The 24,014-nt window shown below is 38.2% G+C and overlaps 1 protein-coding gene across 5 annotated transcripts in view; it reads left to right on the top strand.

Moving 5' to 3' along the window:
* Positions 1–24,014, top strand: part of PDE4D (phosphodiesterase 4D) — a 794,445-nt gene that overhangs the window by 608,185 nt on the left and 162,246 nt on the right. For all 5 annotated transcript variants that reach the window (XM_069492690.1, XM_069492691.1, XM_069492692.1 and 2 more), the window contains exons 4-5: positions 6,863–6,936; positions 11,623–11,672. In XM_069492690.1, the coding sequence (XP_069348791.1) occupies positions 6,863–6,936; positions 11,623–11,672 (124 nt within the window). The remainder of the gene's footprint in view (positions 1–6,862; positions 6,937–11,622; positions 11,673–24,014) is intronic.

Raw genomic sequence — 24,014 nt, 5'->3', positions numbered from 1 at the left:
TGATATTTAATACATTTTGATTGTCGTTGGTTTAATTGTGTAGGGATGAAATTGCTCTTTCATCTCTAAAATGTCATAATAAGTGCTGTTTTTAAAAAATGACTAATAGCAGTATTTGATAGTAGGATTATGTATAGTTCTACTTTTTAAAATTTCCTGAAATTTTGTTATTGCCATAATTTAGACCAAAAATTTAATCAGTTCATAAATAACATAATGTAGAAGAGTGATTTTTTTAAATTAATACAGGCAATGAAAAATAGAATTTGACCACCATCCTTTTCAGAAGGTTAATGTCTTATTTGCTTAGGGTTTTACTAGAGATCATGAATTCTTTTTAATATCCATATTCTATGTCCAAAAAAATTTACATTCATATGCCTTAATCATATTATGTGATAGCAAATTCTTATAAAACTAAGGGTTTTTAATTGATTACTATTAAGAACTTATAATTCTATATCTAAGAGCTAAGGACTAGGTGAACAGATAAAATCAGGCAAAATTTAGATAACCATCTTAAATAGATAGTAAAACTTTAAAAATTATCTGTATGTGATACCTTGCCTTCTTCAAGTAGTATTTATTAATCTCCAACAAGTATATTAATAAATTGGACTTGGTCCCTGACGTCAATGTCTTAAACTCTAAGGAAATCTAGTCTTTTACATAATTAGAAATTTGTGTAGTGTACCTAACATCTCCAAGAAAACTAATAGAATTTCAGAATACTGAGAAGTATATGCATACATATAAAATGTATATATATAATATCATTTCGTCTATGTTAGTAAGCTATTTAAATAAAAAAGGTACATACTTAATACCTTTAAAATTGGAATTCTGAATATAAATCAACTATGTGTAATTTACAGGCATATCTGATGCCTGAAAATAAGCCCATAATGTTTTTAGAAGACTTTGCTTATGATTAGCTAAGTGACTCATAACACCTTGCAGAGGGTGGTCATTGCTCCAGAGGCTGCAGATTCTTCTTAAGTGGCTTCATACCAGTTTTCACCAATGGCCTTTTTATGGGGTATAAGATTTGAAAAGCCCTCCTAGAATTTTTTTTAAAAAAAGCTGTTAAACCCTGAAGAGCTTCACCACTGACAGAACATCTCTCGGGAGGAAGGTAAGGGAAACCCCAGTTAGTACCCGTTTGCCTGTGGCCTTCTCTTGTGCTTCATTGGGTACAGCTAGCACATTTTGTTGCCCTAACCACTAACTCCTCAATTTTTTTTTTTTAAATATAGGCTAGAGCACTTACTGTTTAATATCTAAACAGTCTAAATATTATATCTAGATTTAGATTAATATCTAAACTGTCTAAATATTATAACGCTAAAAATATAACACATGAAGTGATATCAATATTACTTAGCCTGATATATTATAATTGTTTTTGCCAATGGACAGAAAACAACTGATTCTAGACAAGGCGCTCAGGAAATGTTCAGCCAAGTAGGCCAGAGAATTAGCCCCTTTTCCTAACATGATTTAAAGTTTGGAATTTCACACTAAATTCTGATGAAAAAGTCATGCAGCTCTCAAAATAAATATTTTTGTGTAAACAGTTTAGAAATATAAATAATGAGCAAAAAGAAAAAAAATTCATAATTCTAAACCCCCAAATAACTGCTATTGACATTTTACTTTATATCCCTTTAGATTAATCTTTCTGTGTGTATTTTCTTTTCCCATGACTTCCACAAATGGCTTCCCACTGTCTAAAGTGGTAGAAGATCTTCTCCCAATATCATCTTCCACCTCTTCATGAAAACCCATTTCTTTGTGCCTGAGTGCATCTCTAAAACATGAAAGCATTCCCTCTTCCTGTTCTTTCCAAAGCAAGGCTTCTTGTGAAGCAAAGAGAATGAAATCCTATATTACAAGAGAATTTAGGAAGTCATGCAAAGATATATTCCACCTTGTTGGTTGGGCTAAAGCCTAAAATATCTTGAATAGACATAATTTTCAGAAGGGATCCTACAGTATCTCTCCATATTCTGTTTCAATGTCTAAAACACTGTCAGGGCTAGAAATTCTTGCTGGTGTTTAACCTAAACTCTTTTCTACCTCTCATTTCTTATGTTTCCCCCTAGAAGCTCAGAATCCTTTTGCTCCCCCCCAAAAAGTGACAGTTTTAAATTTTTTTAATTTCAATTTTAAAATATTCTCTTATGTTTGTGTTGAAATCTTTTGGTGTGCGTATTTCCTTAGGCACGAAGGCTGGGTGTGGAGAGGAATCCCACTGCCTTTACCACACCATGCCACCCAGCAGCTGGCCTTTTGTTTTTTTGTCCAGAGTTCTTGGGGGCCAAGGATAACCAAGGAGGCTCAGCGCTGTTGAAATGTGGGAAACCCTTCTCTGCAGTCAGCTGCATCAGGTCGCATCTTTCCCACTACGTGTGAGACAACCACCTTGTAAAAACTGAGTCAGCTGGAATTCTCATGTGGAAGTCTGTAGTGTTAAAAGAAGCAGAATCTTTGATGAAGGAGAAAACAGGAAACACCCAAACATTCTCCTGGATCCCTGGAGAGACCCTCACATCATTCAGGCTGAGGAGATATGCCTGATTTGAAAATACAGGATAGGAACCACTGCATCATTTTGCCTTTAACCAAAATACAGCACGTGGTGTCTAGAAAAAAATGCAGTAGTTATTAACACTCTAGAACATTACTGTTTAATTAGTAATAGAACATTACCAATATTCTTTTTTTGTTTTTTTTTTTTTTGAGACAGAGTCTCACTCTGTTGCCCAGGCTAGAGTGAGTGCCGTGGCGTTAGCCTAGCTCACAGCAACCTCAAACTCCTGGGCTCAAGCAATCCTCCTGTCTCAGCCTCCCGAGTAGCTGGGACTACAGGCATGCACCACCATGCCCGGCTAATTTTTTCTATATATATTTTTAGCTGTCCATATAATTCTTTCTATTTTTAGTAGAGATGGGGTCTCGCTCTTGCTCAGGCTGGTCTCGAACTCCTGAGCTCAAACGATCCGCCCACCTCGGCCTCGCAGAGTGCTAGGATTACAGGCGTGAGCCACCGCGCCCGGCCCACCAATATTCTTTAAATGTTCCTGCCTCTCCCTCACCCATTTCACCCAGGGGCAGCAATCTTGTGGTCTCGTCACAATCCTCTAGTTTGATGAATCCACCAGGCCTTCCCTGCCCAGCTATGAAAAAAGACAGGCATCTCATTTCAGTTGGTTCTATTTTTCTTTCAGCGTTTTTTTTTAGCCTTCATAAATTTAAATTACAACTAGCATCTTCTAGTTGTGTAAGTTCTTTTCAGAGCTAACCATATTAAATTGTCAGTATTCCAACATAGTTGATGTAAAAAAAGAAAACAGTTTAACCCAAACATAACTTGTAAAGAGGTTTTCTTTTCAATCAATATGACCTTTCTGCCTTGTAAATAATCATAATTTGACTCCATTTTTTCTTTTCTGGCGGTAAAACCGAGGCAAAAATCCTTCCCCGTGCCAGTCCCCTCACTCCTCCGCCACCAATGGCACGCATGGTCTGTGTTTTACCGCCATCTAGTGGCTTAAAGTGTACATGGTATGAAAATCTATCCACAAAACCATTTCTTCTAGTATCCCTTTCTTTTTCTCTCTGTTTAGCTGTTTAACTATTTAATGAAGCCCACATTTTTCTGCTATTTTCAGTGAATGCTATTGGTTAATAAATGTTTAGAAGCACCTAAGAAAGTCTGAGAGTAGTGTATGTAAATTATTATCCATGGGCTAATACATAAACCATCTTTGTCCAAAATTTTTCTGTAGCATTACAAATATTTCTTTCCTATGATGTATATATTTCTCATCGTTCCCAAGGTATTTTTGACATTGACTGATTACACTTTTTCTTGGAGAGGCAGAAGAGAAAGAAATGACCTTATTTCTAACCGTTGAACTACGTGGAAGTAACCTCAGTGACCTTTTTGGTTAGCAAGCATTAAGGAGTGAAGAAAATTATAGGAGCATTTAAGCTCTGACTCCAGTTCTTAAAGAGTTGAATTCAGGGGGAGTGAGAGCTACCCTAGAACAAAGACAAATAATAATTGAACCTTAATTCAGGGGCTTCAGTAAAACTGTTTCCAGTTCTCTCCCACAGCCTACAGGAATAGACGCCTCCCTCTTTGTGTCCTGTGATGCAAGAGCTTATAAGACTAATGCAGTGATACTTGTGACGAAGACAGCAAGAATCAGTGGGCAAGGCTCAAAGCAACACCCCCTTATAAGATTTATCTGGAACTTTTATTTACACTTCTGTCAATAGCATATATGTCATGGTGCAAAAGATAATAGTTAACACTGAACATAAAATTTACAAAGTACTGTTTGTCCTACCACACACAGGAAAAACAATGATCTAATACTTGCACACATAGGGAAGGATGTATCTACAAGGTTACTTACTGCAGCAGTGTTGATTTGAAGCTAGACTACCTGAAAGTCAGTTGGTAAGAGACAGGCAGCTGAATGCCTGAAGGAGAGACTTGGAGGCAGATTTCTTTTTTCACTTTTTGTTTTGAAAGATGTCATACACAATTGAGAATGTATCTAGTGATTATGTAAAGTATAAAGAATAATACTAAAATGAACAGTTTAAGAAATACAGTGGTGCCAATATTTTTAATGCCCCTTGAGTATCCCTCCCCAATTTTATCTGCTTCCATTGCCTCGTCTCAGAAATAACAATAATTTTGATTTTTGTGTTAATTATTATAGGGGATATTTTTCACTTTATACCCTTTTGTTTTGTATAAATTCTGTACCATGTGAAGATATAGTTTATACAAAAATGAGTAACTAAAATTTAAATTAAAAGCCAAAACAAAATAATATTAATTTATTATATTAGATATTTATTGTAACAGAGGCAAAAATTTCTCTACAGAAAATATTTCTTTCATGAACTAGTGTTTCCTTTCACGACTAATGTTTCCTCTCAAATGAGTGCAGAGCATGAATTACCTGCAGTACTATTTCTAAATGGACCCAGCTGTCAAATGCGGTACACTTAACTGTTATGTATTAGAATACAATTCTCAGAATTCTGGGGTTAAAATTTTTGTCTAGGAAAGGGATCGATTCGCCGTTGCAATAATCTTATTTTAAATGCTTCATTAGCGTGTTTGATATTCACTTCTTAAAACATAAATTAAGCCTGCATGATTTAATGACAGCAGATCATTTATCTGATTTACTTCTGCATCATTCAAAGATTTCATGCCTAATGAAAGACATCGTGGTCTGATGTCAGCAGTTGGCTATTTGAATACTCCATCGTAGGCAGCGTGACCTTTCAGAGATGTGAGTTGTTTGTACGTGATAATGAGCCAGGTTTTTCCAGTGACCGAGTTAATCATGGTTGGCCTCTTGGGAAGCACCATTAACTCCTTCAGGGGAAAATGCTGTAGGTCACCGTCCCAGGGCACAAACAGCTCCCCATGGACTGACACAAATTAATGCCAATTTCAAAAGAAGAGTTTGAGACATTTTTGTCTTCGAAAAAAATTTAGACTGACTTTATTTTTGGTCTGTGCCAGAAGAAAAAATTTCCGAAAACAGTGCTAGAACCCTTGGAGCAATTAGAAGTTTGGGGGCTCCCTTGTATTACCAATGCTAGGCATTAATTGAGTAAATTCCCTGTGTGCATGTGAAATCATTAACCAAAGGTAATGCTGCCGTAATGGGCTAACATTCACCGAGTGCTTTCGGTTTGCCAGGCACTGTTCTTGGCACCTAACCTGTCATTTCATATAATCCTAGCAACATCTTATGAGGTAGATATCACTATCCCAGTTTTCCAGATAAGGAAGCCGAGGTACAGAGGGGTTATGTAACTTGTCCAAGTCCACACACAACAGAGCCAGGCAGTCTGGGTTGTTATGTAGTACCTACCAGGACACTTGAAGTCGATGTTTTAGAATAATTTAGCATTCGAGTTGTCACCTAGATCACCTATAATCCCACCTAATGTAGGTCCCACCCTGGAGAAACTTGCCCATTCCAGGAAAAAGGGCAGGGTAAAGAAAGAGGTAGTGCTCTTGTAACTTCTCTCTCCTAGGCTCACTTTTAATTCTTTGCCCACTTTCTGGTTCCAGTTGGAATTAGAAAAAGGCAGAGACTAAAAGCCAGAGGCTATCGGAGATAGTGTCACCTATCGGTCCTGCCTTGTCATATCTTTGAACATGTTGTATGTTTGTATTCGTTTATTCAACAAATTTTTCTTGAATATCTTCTGTCTGCCAGGCACTGTGCACATACAGGGCAGCAGGATTTTATGTGAGAAATACCTCCCTGAGGGCTTCTTATAATCCACTGTTCAGATAACCTTAACAAAGGAAAAGAATGTCTGTTTACTATGAAATAACTACAGTCGCCTTGTGGCAAAGGTGGAAAAACAATTTAAAATTCACTTAAGCTTGCAGAATTGCATTTATGTGATTCTTGGTGAAATTTTGAAGAGAATTTGGGAGTAATTTTGTTTTTTTATTCTTAAAGTGAGACTTTATTAGTATTTCAAATTTGCATAAAATGCAACAATGCTATATGTATATTACCTGGGCTATTGTCTTGGTGACTAAGGAATCTGGGAATACTGTGGAAACTGCTGCTATTGTCACCATATTCATAGACAATGAGGAGAGATTTCTGGAAAATCCTTATAGTCTGGCCTCTCTGGATTTCATATGGATACGTGCAAACTTCACTAAATGCTAGGAGATTCCTTAGTGCTGTATGAAACTAAGTTGCAAGCAATATCAAGGTTCTCTTAACAAACCATTTTGAATTTCACTTAAAACAGTCCTATTTCAAGAAGTTTAAAGAATCCTTCTTTGTTGTAGGTCTTGGCCAGCCTGCGAACTGTACGAAACAACTTTGCTGCATTAACTAATTTGCAAGATCGAGCACCTAGCAAGTAAGATCTCCTTTCCCACCCCCCTCCCTTTTTGCTAAACTTTTAAATAGCATTTTCTCAACGTGACTGAACTCAAGGCAATATATTAGACTGCTCCGTGTTGTTGCCATGTTGTCTAACTGTGTACACTAAGTCATATGATGTCCTGTTAATTTTCTATAAATACTTTGTAGTGATGGTTCTAATATCAGAAATGAAGCAGTATGACAAATAAATATGGTGATTCCATCTGTCAGAAATCACCTGGCATGATCAGTCCTCTGCCCAGTCATTTACACTCAGGGTAACTTTAGAGTTTTGGCTTACTTCATAAATTATCCATGGGCAAATAATCTCATCAAACCTTTAAGTCAACTCAAAGTCATCCTCTTAAGACAAAGAAGTCTTATTTAGAGAAGCACCATATTATAGCAGAGATCTTTGATTCTCCTGCTGTTACTGACTCTCAGATCGGCAGCATTCTTGGAGCAATTAATAAAATTGCAATTTACGTGATAACATGGAAAGCATTTGAAAGAGGGAAAGCTGAGATGGGAAATGATTATAATTTGGGGGTTCTGATAAAGGTAAAATACCTAAAAAGAGAAAATTCATTTTCCCAGATTAAATGGAAAGCTGATTTGCTATTATTAAATTGTCCGTTAATTTAAAAAATCTGTTGCTAATAATAAAATATCCTTAAAATATCAACTCCAAAGAATTTTCCAGAAGAAAAAAACATTTAAACCAATATTAAGAGGGCAATGAATATAAATTTATTAGGAACGGTAACTTATCTAAGTGTATAAAATTTTATAGTAGTTGCCACTTCTTAAAAAACATGAAAAATCTGAACCTTCCATTCCGTGATAATATAAGTGACCTCTTCAATGCACGTTTTCCATGATCCAGATAAGCTCTGGCTGTTATTCAAGTACTTCCTATGACAGAAAAAGATTTTTAAAAATCAATGTAAATGCCACATTGCAAATAATTGGAATGGAACCCAGAAGCTTTAGTTGATAGTCATGTTTTCTAGGTAATGAATTCTTGTAGTACTATTCCTTCAGCCTAAACACTTCTCATATTCTTCTTCCCTTCCTCGTCCACTGGGCTAACTGTAATTCATTCTTCAGGTTGCAGCTTAAATAAAATTTCTTTGGGGGCATTACCCCTGACAATACCCAACATAGACATGCCCACAAGCCCCAAACAGGGTGATATGCCTTTCTGTCTCATCTGATAACAGCCTGTACTTAATTCCTATTTTAGCACCTGTCTCTCTCTGTTCCTGTTGCCTGTTTGTCAGATGGGATGCTCCTTAACACTGGCGCTTCCCAGTGAACAGGGGCTGTGGTTGGTTGACACTTGTATTTCTGGTGCTTTGCATAATACAGAGTAATCACTCTGCAAATGCTTGTTGGCTGAAAGAGTAAAGCGGCGATTCAACCTGTGAAACATGAGGGTGTGCTTTGAGGCACCTGTCCATTACTGACTCGTTACCAATTCATGCTGTTTGCAGTGCAGCATGGCCCTACAAGATCATGCTGACCTCAGTGGCGCCTTGGAGTTTTTGGCATTTGGTAGCTTATCGGTACAATCACCTCCCCTTTGGAAAGTCTCAACTCTGCAGAAGAAATGAAATTACTGCTTGTCACTTCCAAACCTTTTAGTGTCAAATTTTATGCAGGAAATTAAGGTTTTTGTCTTTCAAAGGGAAACAAGAAACGAACTGCCTTTACACTTCCTTTAGATATAGTCTCCTGGGTACCAGCATTTAAACATGTGGCAGGCAAACAGTAGATCAGACTGGTCTGGCTGGCCCTTGAGGCCCCAAAGAAATGATCTGAGGCCCATTCTATGCAAGACAGAAGTTTCAAATGATTTATAGGGACAAAACAGATAAAAATGGAAAGAAGGAGCTAGAGGATGATAGAAAATCACAGCTTACTCTGGAACTCCCTGCCTGTCTTGGCAATGTCCAGGGTGGCATTGAACCAAACAGTGTTATCTGGCAGCCTCTGAGTAAAGGCCAGTGTGCTCTGTCTTTTGGTCAATGCAGATTTGTACCTCCTTTACTAATTCGAACCAAATCAGCTTCCTTGGGTATCAGAATAGTAGAATTCAATCTACACACAGCTAAACTCTGTTCTGTTCAGTAAGAGCGAAGTGGATTTAGCTCTTGCTGATGACATGATGACCCTGGAGAAATCAGAATTTCCCCTGCTGGGCACTGGCAGTGCCACTAGGACATTTCCAAGCTCCCCCTTGGGTGTTGTGGAAGCCATGTGCTACAATGCCCAATCTACCATTTCTATTTGCTGCAGGAAAGGAGTCCAGGAAGAATGAATCCGAAACCCAGCCCCTGAATGGGTGTTCAGATGCACCTTGCTGAGGTGTTAACACACTGCTGCTTCCTGTCACCTTGCTCTTTTTGCCTTTGAGTTTTTGTTTTTTTTTTTAATCCAGAAGTGAGTTCTGGCACATTCATCATTAAGTGAGGCATCAGTGCAACCATGAATCAAAGGATTAATATTTGCCTTGCAGTTACTTGTTAAGATATCAAATCCCTGAGTGCCAGTTAGTTGTAGGATTGATATTAAGAGGAAATAATTAGTAACAAATCAACCATCCGGTCTTCCAAAACTATAGAAAAGTGTAAAAATATTCATCTGAACCCTTCCCAGACAAAAGTCAATGTTTTCTAATTTTTCACAGAGCAAGGACTAAAGAGGAGTAATCAATATATAAATTATTTGAATAATAAACTCTCAGCAAGAAAATTGCTAGTAGTATATAGACCAAAGCTATTTCAGAGCAGCGGTTTAAAATGTTAATCTTTTGGTTTTATCAAGTTCCAATCCCCCCCCCCGTTTTATTTTATAATAAAAACTAAAATAATTCAGAAGTAAATTTTGGTGCATTTTCAATCAAATACAAATTTTAATCCCAAACTGATACCAATAAACTTAAGAGTGATGAGGGGGAGCCAGAGGCTGAGTAGAACCAAGAGAATTTGCAAAATCCCAGACTGCTTTTCCCAAGTTCCCCCCAGCCCTGCTAGGAGATTAATCACCTCAGAAGGCAAGTTTGCACTTATATGAGGCTGTCCATCCAGGTTCCCCAAAAGCATCCTAAAAATAAGGTACCACCACAGAGCACAGGCCCTAAAATCACATTACTATAGTTCAAATCTCAGCCTTCTTTTTTTTTTTTTTTTTTTTTTTTGAGACAGAGTCTCACTCTGTTGCCCAGGCTAGAGTGAGTGCCGTGGCATCAGCCTAGCTCACAGCAACCTCAAACTCCTGAGCTCAAGCGATCCTCCTGTCTCAGCCTCCCGAGTAGCTGGGACTACAGGCATGCGCCACCATGCCCGGCTAATTTTTTCTATATTTTTAGCTGTCCATATCATTTCTTTCTATTTTTAGTAGAGATGGGGTCTCACTCTTGCTCAGGCTGGTCTCGAACTCCTGAGCTCAAACGATCCGCCCACCTCGGCCTCCCAGAGTGCTAGGATTACAGGCGTGAGCCACCACGCCCGGCCCCAAATCTCAGCCTTCTTCCTTCCAACAAGGTTTTCAGCTACTCAAAGCTTTGCTTTCCTTGTTGGTAAAATGAGAACAATGAAACTACTTGCCTTAAGACTTGTTGTGCAGATTAATTGAGATAATTCATCTGAAGTGCTCATTTAGCACAGCGTCTGACACGCAGTAATCACTTAAGTGTCAACCATGAGTAGAAGCACTAAAAAAAAAAAAAAAAAAAACTCAGTTTGCAAACATCCTTGAACCTATCTATTCTTAAAGTGTTTTTTAAAGATCACTATATTTTGAAAGTGGCCAATTATAACTAACAACTTTATAAAGTTATATTTCAAAAAAATTTTAATGGACATTCCATATATGATATTCTTTTCAACATAATTTGTTAAGCACTAGTTAAATACTGGGTACATTCTACTGGACTCTGTAGGGAATACAAGTTAATCAGATAGCACTTTTTTTTAACCTCAAGGAGTTTACAGTCATCTTGTGGAACTTGGTAAACATCTGAAAACTTAAAAAAGAATACAAGATAGAATTTATTTAAGTACCTTTGGTTATTGTATTTCTAAAGTCTCTACAGCATCTATTTGGACAAGTCATTAATATACCTCTGTAACAAATGCTTCAGAGATGTTTCACGATTTAAGAAAATAGAAAGGAAAAAGTTTAAACAGCTTCTCTAATTATAAGATAGTTTATAATGAATCATTCACTTCTGAAAATGTACAGGCAATCATGAGAATTTATACCAAAAATAAAAGTTTATTAATACTGCTTTAGGGAAAACTATTGTACATTGACTACTTTTTCAAATTCAGAAAGTCTGTGTTTGCTCTGTAAGCCTTGGATTAATTGAATATAGTCAATCAATAAGAGTTTCCTTTTATATCATGTCACTGTGACTTTACATCAGTTTTATTTACCCCAAAGTCAATCACCATGAAATTTAACAGTTTTCTTTTTTGGCATGTGTGATCTGAACCATAGTACAAACAGCACCAGGAACTTGACCAGCTAGTCTGAAAGAAATCTTCATTTGCATGTCCTAACTTAAAAATAATTCTTTAAAGTAAAATGCCATATCTGAAATGACTCAGAGAGAGAATACTCAAATCAACAAGCATCATATATTTACTGCTTTGTATTTTTCTCTCTTTGTCAGAAGATCACCCATGTGCAACCAACCATCCATCAACAAAGCCACCATAACAGGTAAGAAAGATCTGGGACCTTATTCGTCACATGTCTAGGAAGAAACTGTATCTTCCAACAGTCAGTACAATACTATCAACAATTTTATACTGTAATATGAAAATTTTAAAGAAATATTCCTTCTCTGTGTTATAATTTTTATCATTGATCTCACAAGTTGTCCATTTAAGCTGTTACTTGGAAAATCTTTACTGATATACCATTTTGTAACCATTGAACTTCATGCCTGTACTCAGTTTAGCATTGCTCTGGGCATTTGTATTTTGAGAGATAGCATTACCTTCAAAATGTTTACCATTTTGGTTCCACGTTTATGTTGTCAGCATGATATTATTATGTGGCAGCCTGATTTAATGAAAGTGAAAGCATAAATAAAAGGGGTACCTTCTTGGTTAATCAGTATCCCGTTGTGTATAGGAAGGAACACTATTCCAGGAGTCCTTATTAGGACCCAAAGACTAAGGATAAATTCAGTTCGAGATGGGAGAAAAGTTAACATACAATCCAGAAAAGTTTAATGAGATCAAAAGAAAGCATTGAACAGATGTTTGGGAAAGAAAAGTAGAAGAAAGAATGAGGGAAGTAAAGGGCATACAAATCAAATTATCCCAATTCTTATTAGTCTGAAACAGAACTTGACCTCAACTGAACCAAAAACAGAATAAATGATCTCATTTTGCTGAACGTGAAACCAAATTGAACTCATTAAATCATTGCTGGAAACCCCAATTGAGTCATTAAAATAATTGCCTGGAAAAGAAAACCTATATTTTCTCAAATTATTACTAGAAGAAAATTAACATATTCTCCAAACTAGACCAATACTTCATTCCTTCAAGTGGCTTCCTCGAGTTCCAACCCATAATGTGCTAAAGGAGCTCCTTTTTAAGTTATTAGTGAGTATACTTTCCTTGAAGTTTAACTTTATCATGGCCAGTCAACCAGTTGTATTTGTGGTTACCACATCAGAATCCATTCTGGAACAGCGGTAAATGTCTCCTTTTCTGAATGTCTATCAAATGGAACTTGTATCTCAATGAATATTAAGTGATTGGTTCTCTTTTCCATGTTTCCCTTTCAAGATCTTATTGGTGATGATTATGAATTGTCATTTCATAGTGTATATATGGTCCACCAGTTTTGTTCTTGACATTGATCAAGAACCTGCTCTGGGCACCAGGTCTGACCCATATGAAGAGAGACTACCTTCCCCTCATTTTTGCAATAAGCAAGACGGATGTTGTGGTTTGAGCAGAATGCAGTGCTATTTTGGTCCCTGACTGAAAGCTTTTTTAGCTTGAGGTCACATATGAGTTGGCATCACAGGTGGAGCAGTGTTGTCCCAGAAGAGCAGCTTCAGGTACCAGTGGAGTCTATTGTGTCCAGCAAGAGATGGTTGGGTGGTTAGTGGTCAGGGCAGCTGCCCAGCACAGATGAGCAGGAGAGTAGCTGCACTCAGAGGGCATAGACTCGGTCTTAAACATATGTGAGAGACCCTGTAGGGGCTCCCAGAAATGTTTATATATTATTGAGGCCCTAGAGCAATACCAGAGGGAACTATGAGCCACGGAAATTGAGAAATGAAGGTTAACATGGCCACATTTGTACCCACAAACTCCTGACCTGAGGCCTAGGGACAGTGGGGCTACAGAAATACCGTACCTGGGAAGGGAAACTGATGAACTGTCACTAACTGCATAGCACAGCTGGGCTCATCACAAAGCACAACAGGAAATAAGCTGACTAAAGATGGGAAGTCTTCTTTCTTGCCCAAGCGTAGCAAACCAAGGTGGGAACGTGGGATGGGGGCTGGGGGAAAGACAGCAATAACAGGGGAAGCTTCCTCTCTCTGAGCTCACCCTTGAAGCCTAAGCAGTAATAATAATGATAATGTTGGTCGCGACTTGGACTAAAGACACTCAGGAAAGGCGGTGCTGTGCCTTCCCTCCCTTGGCAGCTGACTGCACAGGCTCTGCCCTCCAGGCTCACTCCCTTTGTTGTTGGAACCTGGCTCTATCTCTGCAGTGGCCCTGGAAGTGTGGAGAAGTTAAAACAAATTAGTTGGCACCCTTTAAGGTGAAGGTGGCCTTCTTAGAGATTTTGTTTACAGTCTGGAGGAACAGTGTAGCCTAACAGTTAAGTTCATGGCTGATCCAAAAGGCTGCACAGCTCCAGGCACCCCTGGGGGCAGCTCCATAGAACAGCACGACGTGTTGTCCCTAGAATCGTACCGAGTGGGTGCTCTGCCTGTCTAGAACCCACGCGGTGCTCTATCATGATAGCTCTGGGCAGCTACACATCCTTTCTCTGCTCAGTTTCCCCATCTCTAGAATGGCGAAACTACTTCATTAGTTGTTGCTAGGTTGAATGAGAGCACATGTGTGATGCTGTTAGCAAAGTGCCTCGTTGAATCAGCACTCAATGCATCTTTGTTTGTTTTGTTGTTATTATTTAGTATTATTTAGGAGTGTCTTAGTCAGTTTGGGCTGCTGCAACAAAGTATTATAGACTAAGTGGTCTATAAATGACATAAAGTTATTTCTTACAGTTCTGGAAGGTAGAAATCTGAGATCAGGGTGCCAATATGGTTGGGTTCTGGTGAGGGCTGTCTTCAGGCTGCAGACTGTGTCTTCTCATTATATCCTCACAACATGGAAAGGGGGTGAGAGATTAGGTCCCTTGAGAAGGGCACTAATCCCATTCGTGAAATTTAACTTTATTGACCTAATCACCCCCAAAAGGTCCAGCCTCCAAATATCATCACATAGGGGGTTAAGATTTTGATATGAATTTTAAGGGCACACAAACATTCAGTCCATAATAAGGGGTGATGAAAAGAATAGCCCAAAGAGATGAAAGAAGGAAAGGGAACAGTGCGAGAAAGACAAGCCTGCAGGATCATAAGAGTAAAATTCATGAGTCCCCCCAAATGGTCAAAGTGGACACACTTACTTTATGCCGTCAAATGGGGTCTCTCATTTCCCCTAGCCCTGTATCCTTTGCTCTCATCCTCTACTCGTCGAAGATGCTGGTGCCTTTGTGAAGACATAGGTGACAGACTATTGTCCAAGGTTATTTTAAAGTCTAAGAACTTACTTTTGAGTTGTAGTCTTTTGAAGGGAAAAAAGTTAACTCTCTATAATTTTTCCATAAGCCAATTTTTTAATTCTTAAAAAAAGAAGAGTTAAGAACTTCTACTGTCTACATATGGCATACCTTGCTTTCTAAGGATTTCTCCCATAGAACTTACAATACTCTTTCCCCCCCTTCAAGGTTATTCCATTCGATATGTATCATTAGGGTTAAAGTATATCAGTCACTTACCAATTTGTATTTCCATATCTAATTGGTAAATATATAGATTTAACAAGTCTTTAAAAATAAGGCTTTTAAGTGTGTGCATTTATAAAAGAGCCTTACTACTAAATAGCATATTTGTTCTTTAGTATGATATAATAAAAATATAATATGTGGCATTTGAATCCTGAGTGCGAACCCAGTCTCGCTTTTGCTTTATTTTCTCATCTGAAGAATGGAGATATGAGTACCTACCTCTTAAGACTGTTGTAAGAATTCAAGGAGCTAAGTTATATAAAGGGTAAAGTTCAGCAGGTTATGAGTTACTTGCCAAGTGTTTCTTCCCTATAACCTGGCATTTTTTTGTTCCTGAAGCTAATTTAAAAACTGGTAGAGTAGAGGTAGCAGAGGACATTGATAATGTATCAGGCCTGGGAGGACATTTTTAGTAATCCCTCTATCATTTAGGGTAAGGCTCATCTGCAGAGGTTCTTAGGGTGTGGTGCTTCCCAGAACTAAAGAGTGTGTTGAAACAAGAGAGGGTGACAAAGCGTCGGAGATACCCAAACCATACCTGTATTGGGACAGTGATCACCTGTTTTTGGAGTAGAGCCATGTTGCTTGGGGCAGAGTCAGTCCTTTTGAGCATTTCATTTTTAAATGATGTTAAGAGAAGTATTTTGTAGCCATATCATGAAAATTTGTCATGTCTTTACAATATCGTTTTCAGTATGTTTCTGAATCTCCAAATTTTCAACCGCTTTATTTAATCATCTTCAGTTTGAGGATTTTCCTGCAAAAATGTAACTCAGAAAAAAAAAAATCTATGTAAATATCTTTATTTTAAACTGAGACCTGGTGAGAGAAGATGCTACTTACTGACAGAGCCAAGAATAAACATGTGGTTCCTTTTTCCAAGTCCAGGGTCCTTCTTACGCCCCTGTGAAATAAAATGACTCATCAAATTAAGGTAGCCTTTACAGCTACTCTAGAAATAAATATTTTAGAGAAAGTATAAGAAGTATTAAAGAATATTAATTTCTGAGTAATAGATGTAGCATTGGATTATTTGTACATCGGCTTGAAAATTAGAAAATACCTTGTTCCAACTTCTCACTGGATGTGTCTTTATAGTCAGTGCCGTTTTGATTATATCTGCTGATTATATATCCTAGAGACATAAAGATAAGCAGCCTAAGGCAAAGGACTTCTGGCTTTTTGACTTTGGAAAATATAAATTCTTTTATCTAAACAATAAAACAATGGCCTACTCTTCACCTGCAGAGGGAGACACATGCTGCAGTGACAAAAATAAAACACAAAAGTAGTTTTAGTCTAGAAAAAAATTAATGCAAGTCTCCATTCCACTTTGATTTTTTTACCCAGAATATGCACAGCTCCATTAAAAAAAAAAAAGTACATTCTAGATAGAATTTAGTCAATCGGTTAGTAGAGGATTAAAAAATAAACTATCCAACTAATACTAGTCAGTCACAATGAGAAGAAACTTAAATCTTATATGTTTCGTGTTCTTCTAAAGCACAAAATAGTTCCTAAGATTTAATAAGGGGGGAGAAAAACAACAAAGATATTTAACCAGAACAATTATTTTGTTATTATCTGGGTTAAGTATTTAACACTCAGAGGTTATTAAAGGAAGGAAACTAAACAACTATTTTATTAATATAGTGACAATAATAATGCTTGCTACTTACCTAGACCTGCCTTTTAAGTGTGTGTATGCATGTGCATATGATAATAACAAGTAGTATATATAATAACAAAAGAAATATCTGTAGAGTTGAGGGAATGGGAGCATGAGCCATTTCCTGTACATCTTATATATGGCATGCACAGGTGTTGGAAGTAAAATCTGACTTCTAGTTTCAAGGAATACACAATGTAGGGGAGAAGGAATTTGGAATAATTAACTGCTAGTTAAGTGCCACAATTTAAATATATATATTTGAAGAAGAGGGTCAATGGTTCTACCTGGGGAATGCTCCCTGCTGAACTTTGAAGAATATGGTGCTCTCCATATGGTTTGGGGAAGATTACAGGAGACAGCAAGAATCAGAAATGGAAGCATGGAGTGCCTGTCCAAATCAGGGGGCTGGGAACAGTAAAGGACAAATGGAGTTAAAAGTGTATAGGTGCAACCGAACAGGAGGCTCCAGAAGTAGATTAAGGCAGTAGCATTGGAGGCCTACATAAATAACAGTAGATTTTATTTTATGGGCAATGGAAAACTATAAATCTTTTTAAATCTGCGGAACAAATGTGCATTTAGAATGACAATAATTGCAAGCAGTGTAGAAAACAGACTGAAAGGAAGAAAGACTAGTGCCAGCCCTGTGATCTTCAAGAGGCTATCATAGGCCTTGTACATGATAAAGATAATGTGGCTGTGAACTGGGGCATTGGGGGAGGGGTGGAGATGAGGAGATAGATTCACAATTCTTCAGAGATAGAGTTGAGGAAACTTGGGGGTTGATTAGATTATGGAGTGAGAAAGAAGAATTTTTTTTAAATGAAATTGTATATATAGATGTTCTTTGCAGCATTGTGAATATGCATAAAAGATTAAAAACAATGAAAATACTAAATAATATGTGAATTCATTTAGGTGTACAAAAAAAAAGCCCATAAGAGTTTTTAAAATGATTTATAGAAAATTTTAGTAATGTGGAAAAAGACTTCTGTTTTAAAGTACATATGATAAAATGCTATGTGGGCAATAGGCACATATTTAATGCATTTTAATTATGTACATTGTATTCAACTTAAGATACTTTTAGATGTTGACCAGTAGCTAACAAAGACAGATAGCTTTACCATTTTACATTGAACCTAGTGACAAATACTTCAGTATTTCTCAGGTCTCAGTTGTCAGTGTGCCTCTCCTCACCTAGAAAAGGTATTGGTGCCTAATGATGTTTCAATGTCAGGGTGCCACGATCAGACTGTATTTTCAAGTAATATTTCTATTGATTATTGAGCCTGAACAAGACTGTTCTATTATCCTCCAGTTGATCAGAAAAGCGGCCATGTAAATAGAGGATCTAAATGAGACCAAAGTCCACTCCTGCCCCTAACCCTTCCTCACCACTCTGAGTTAAAAAGAGCAAAGAATGGTCCTTCCCAAACCTGCCTGACCAAAGGAATCTCCAAGGGATACTTGAAAACAACCACAAAGTGACTGATTCCCAGACATTTCAGACCAGAATCTTCGGGTTAAGGCTCAGGATCTATATTTATTAACAAATGCTCCCGGGCCAACAATTTGATTAGCCAAATTTGGGAGAACAGTAGAATACTGAAGGAAGTTGGTTAGAGTCCTGCCTGCATACACAGTGTTGTCACTGGGTTGTGGGTAATTTGTTGGAAAATCTCTTTCTGGAAAAGGTATATAGTGACACCCATGCCCCCACCTAACAAACGATGCAGTCTAGGATAAACAAGAAAATATGTGTGAAGTGCTCTGCGGTGAGTGCAAGGAACTACAAAGTGATATTATTATCTGTGCCATCCTCGTCACCATGGCGTCAGCATCTCTGCTATCTCTCAAAATGTGTACACAATTTTAATTAGACCAGCTTGCTCCTCTCTGAAAAGAAAATCAAGTATCACGTCTGTGTTTGTGTATGGGGGTGAGAGGGAGTTTGGCAAATGTTATGTTGAGTCACTGTATTCCTTTTGTCTTCTCAGACGAAGGACCAAGTCTCCTTACACCAATAAAAGGAAAGAAAAAAATAAAAGAATAACACAAGTTGCATTCTTAAGTCACTCCCTTTCTCCACAAAGTGCTTCCCACCCATTTATGCCTTAAAAAAGTATTCTAGGCATACTCAGACATACAATGACTGTGGTGGGACAAAGCATTTAAAATTCCTTTGGGGCCAATTTCCCAAATTTTACTGGTTGGATGTTGCACTGAATTATTTAACTGTATAAATAAATAGGGAGTTCACTCACAGCATCCTTTCTTTCATTATATCAAAAGGCATTTCCCAAAAAATGCTTTAAAAATCATTGGATATATTATTAATACTAATATCAATAAAAGTTAACATTTACCGACATTTGATACATACTAACCACGGCAGATGCATAATCTCTTTTAAACCTTATGGTAATCCAAAGATGTAGACAATGTCCCTATTCCTGCTTTAATAGATGAGAAACTGAGCTAGAGAAGTTAAATAATTTGATGAAGATATATAGCTAGAACATGACAAAGTATAGATTGTCTGACTCAGAAGCAGAATGTTAACTCCTCTCTCCCTTAAAATTTATTGACCTGTACACACAAATATACACAAGCTGCTGTATCTACTGCTCCTCAAAATTTATTCCTTAGGGACTACCTGACTTTCTTTCTCTCTCTCTCTCTCTCTCTCTGTTTTGAGAGCAGTCCATTACTGAATGTATATGAGTGGAGAGTAGGACAAGAGGAGGGATGAGATTAATGGATCAGAGAAACCCTTTGGCAAACCCTAAGAGGAACTAAGGAAAGGGTTCTTGCCTGGGATGGAGGGTTCGTCAAGTACTCTTCAATTCCCACAGTCCTCTGTCTGACTCTTCTAAAGTGCCTGTTGTCACCAGAGTGCCCAGGGCCAGAGCATCAACAAGGAAAGGCCTCAGGTCTGTGTGGGAAGTGAGGCAGCTGGAACGTTTCAGGAGAATTGGGGTAAAGCCTTGCTCAGCGTTAGCACTCACCTTTGCTTCTAGAGCCACTCGCTGTCAAGGCCCTGAAAGAACAGGCTGTACCAAGTGGGAATGTTCATCTTCTCTTTGGGTGAAGGCCCTTCACGTCTATTGTCATCTCTCTGGGTACCATTTCTACCAAATGTCCTTCCTCTAGATATTTCTGATGCCTAAAAGCCCAGTGCTTTTTAGTGTGCCATCTTCCTTCTTTTTTTGTGGTTATTTTTCAGCACTGCTAGCCCTGTGGAAGTATTTCTGACTCACTGTATTCTATGTGCCTAGCAAAACAGATGGGTGTTTATGGCATTCTTTTCTGGATATGTTTCTGTTGTTTTCATATTGCACACTGAATTGTCCAGGTGGAGAACATCATTTCTGTGTATCTTCCTGGATTTGCTCTTTTGCTTGCCTAGTCCCTAGTGTGTGGAAGGCTCTGCTCAGGCTCCAGGGCTCCAATGGGGCATAAAATACCTCCATTGGGCTTTAAGACCACTACTCTGAAGGTCTGTAGAACTTGAAAAGACAAAATGTGTTCTGTTGAATGACAATTTCTTTAAGTAAATAGAAAACAGAGTTTATAAATGAATGGATTAGCGAATAAATAAAATGAGGAAGGGAGAGAGGAAGGGAGGGAAAAAGAATGGGGCGGCATGAGATCATTTTCCTAGAGAGCCAGGAAGCGGCCTATAATATTATTTAGATTAGAGACTAGAAAGGGTCTGGGTAACTAATTCAGGAACTTGAGGAAAACTTCACAGCACGAGAAAGTGGAAGGCTGAGAGCAATAAAAGAGGAAACGTTTTTTCAGATAGCCAAACGGGTAAATGACAAAGGACTGGCTGTGGAACCAAGACCTCGGAGTTGAGGAACAAATAAGAGTCTCTAAGATAACTCTGAAGTCACTGACTGAAGACTGACTGTGCTATTTGACTAATACTGCAAAGGTAGAAACAGACCTAGGTTTTCTCTTCCCACAGGCTTTTATTTTGAAAAAAATCTCAAACGTTGTAGGTTTTGTTTGTTTGTTTTGATGTACAAATGAGATCTGTGTAGGAGAGGAGGAGCAGGGCTCAGGAGTCAGAAAATCTGGGTGTTGTGGCTGGCTGGCCTGCTCACCCACTTTGGATCTGACCTGAGACAAGTCACTCAAATGTCCTGAATCTTTTCTGTTAAAATGTGGTGAATAATAATAATGCCTTCCTAATTTTGAGAGATTACATGAGATAATCCATGTAAAAAAATTGTCACAGTATCTGGTATGTAGTAAATGTTAGGTCTTATTAAAAGGTATGTAGAAAAGGCTTTATATATTGAAAAGCATTATAAACTATCAGTAGACTTTATTATGTTATTCAATGACTATTGATCTTCAAAACAGTCATCTTTGGAAACTGTACATTTTATCTGAGCCCTGCTGCCATTGCTCGAAAGCATTTTTTTTTTTTTTTTGGCAATGCCTTTAGAGACAGTTTATGGGCCACACAAGATACAAGAACAGGACATATTACCGGTTTACAGTCACACCGCAGTTTTGACCAAAAATATTATTTCCAATATGACTATCAACCCCATTCACCAGACAGAATGCCAAATTAGCTTAGATGAGGCTAACTCCAGAAAGGAAGCCATTCTCAAGGGAAAAGATAATTTTGAAGTTTTTGAAAGAAGCATAACATGGACTCTCAAAGCAATTCTAAGACAGGGAGCCCTGAAATCTTTATAGTGACGGCAACATACGAAATGAACATATAAACAGGTGTCCCCAGGTGCCACTTTGAAGGAGACAGTTTCATCCGAATTCTAGTCAGTTTGTGAAGGAAAGAAGGAATCTCTGGGAGATCTCTCTTACCCTTTAGCCAACCTCGTACGGTCTGTCTCTGCAGACCCTCACAGTAAGGTTCCCTTTAAGGGAAACTGCCGAAGGTGCCGGAAACAAAGGGGAAGGCCAGCGTGTCCAAGCCCACTGGCTCAGAGAGGGCCCCAAGAGCCTCCATCATTCCCACAGAAAGGGCAACAAGAGAAATTAGCCTGGCATTTTGTCTCACCATTGTTTCTCAGCGAGTCTACTAAATTATTGCTGGGCACTTACAGTGCTTCAGCGTCTTGTTCTTGAAGGATTCTCCCTTCAGCTGGTTTATAACCCTCCCCTTAAAAAATGGTGTATCAGCAATGATCCTTTGTTTGTAAGACAAAAACCAGTTCTTCTCACTTGTGCTAAATGGAACGTAGTGGAAGAATATAGGAAGAGTTCCCAATTCCCTGAGAATTAGTGGGGAGGCTGGAGGATGAGGTTTGAAGGAATCAAGGCGTCTTCTCAGTGCTAGAAAGCCGGGTATCAAGGGGGAAGTCTTACGGCAGGAGCATTCTAGTGAGATCCTTGCAACTGTTTTTAGTTTCTTTGTTTAAGAGTCAAACTGCTGTGAAAGGGTGTAATTGGTCTAGTTTTGGTCTCAGGCCTTGGCTAAGAGAGAGCAGGGCATCTGGCTTCAGTTCCACCAAACTTGTGATATAATGTGGTAGTAGGAGCTGAGTTATGGGGCCAGATTTTGTGGATTTGTATCCTAGCTCTGCCGCTTTCAGATGTTTCTCCTCAAACAATTCATGTAACCTTCCAGAGCCTCAAGTTCCTCATTTTTGAAGTAAGCATAATAATGATAATTATCTCATAGGGAGTTCATGAAAATTATTTGAGATGATATTTATGAAAAATGAAGCAAAATGCATGGCACATAGTAAGCACTTGATTATTGTTGGCTGTGCTATTATTAAGATCATCCAATGAAGACACCAAGTAATTTCCTGAAAGAAATTTGGGTGCTCTTAAAAAGGGTAATAAATGCTGGTAGGCCAAAAAATAAATATTAATTATAGTCAGATAAGAGAATTGGCCTCAATGCATAATTTACTTCGCTAATTTATTTCTCATTAAACTTCTCTTTATGATACTCAGTTTTATTAGGGATGCAGTTCTTGCACCTGTTCATTGTTGCATCTCTGAAAACTCCGTTCCTCTAAGGCACAAAAATTATTTGACCTCCTAATAATTTGACCTGTGCACATTTATTGATGCCTCTTTTATGCTTAGTTCTATGCCTGTGTTTACTTACAAGTGCAGGAACCAAAGCAAGGAATAATTTGCATTCCTATGATCTTTGCTTAATAGTAATTTAAATGGACTCTTCTCTAATTAGACTTACTTTAAGGGATGCAAAACAGAATTATTTTCAATCATTTCAGTTTTCTAAGAACAACATGTAAGTAGGCCCCAGAATACAAACAAGTTGGGTTTCTGAATTCATTTGAAGGTCCATTGTTTGAACTTTAGACATGAATGTCCACATTTTGACATTCATCAAAGGCACCGTAGCACCAACCTCCACCTTCATTCCAGGTAAGTATAGGTTTCCGGAGAAGAAAGAATCAGAAGAAAAATTTGAGGTCCCCTTGCAAAGGCATTTAGGTCCATCAGTAGATGAGATGGATATAAATCCCTCAAGACCAAAGGGAGCTCACTGTAGAACACCACACAGCTTACTCACTCGTAAGGTCATTGTGAGGAGGGCCCAACCCAGGGCTCTGGAGATCTAGACTGAGCGTCATACACCATGGCGGACCCAGTCAGGTAGAACCTCAGTGTGCCCACAGCTGCTTCCTGCAGAGCCACCATGGCACTGACCTCTGACTAGATGCTTCCACTTGACCTCCACACTTCCCCACCCCACACTCTGACCAAGCTTCTTAAGCTGCCCAGCCTATAGCAGGTCCTGGCCTCTGTCTCTAAATCTATCATCTCAGCCCTGACCTCTGTCTAGATTATCCATGCCCTATGTGTAGCCATTCACCTCATTTGGACCCAATTATGCCTTCCTTACCATACCTTTAACAAGTGCAGTCTGTCTCCACACCTGACTACCTCTGGCCTGTCCACCAGCCTACTCTACCATGTCACCCAAAAGAAGGAAGGCATTATTGACTCAAAACTGAAAGTACAGCCACTCTTGGAGTAAGAGGGGTTTTTTTTGTTTTTTGTTTTTAAAGGTGTGTGTCTTTTTCCAGGGGAGTAGCTAGGCATTGTCAGAGGGTGGGCTTTGGATTCATTAAATCAATACAGAGAATCTTGGCTATACTACTTGTTAGCATTTGACTTTGGGAAAGTTGTTCTCTGAGCCTTAATTTCTCGTCGATAAAATGGGGCTAATAACAAATCTATCTCAGAGAGTTAAGTAAGAATTAGATGAGATGAGTAAACACCAGCCTAGCATCTGGCACGTAGTAGGAACTAACAAAAAAATGCTAATTCTTGAATAACCATTTTTTTTTACTGTACTATGACATTTC

This window comes from Eulemur rufifrons, chromosome 17, assembly GCF_041146395.1.
Source record: "Eulemur rufifrons isolate Redbay chromosome 17, OSU_ERuf_1, whole genome shotgun sequence".
Lineage (NCBI taxonomy): Eukaryota > Metazoa > Chordata > Mammalia > Primates > Lemuridae > Eulemur > Eulemur rufifrons.
This window is presented reverse-complemented; position numbering and strand designations above follow the sequence as displayed.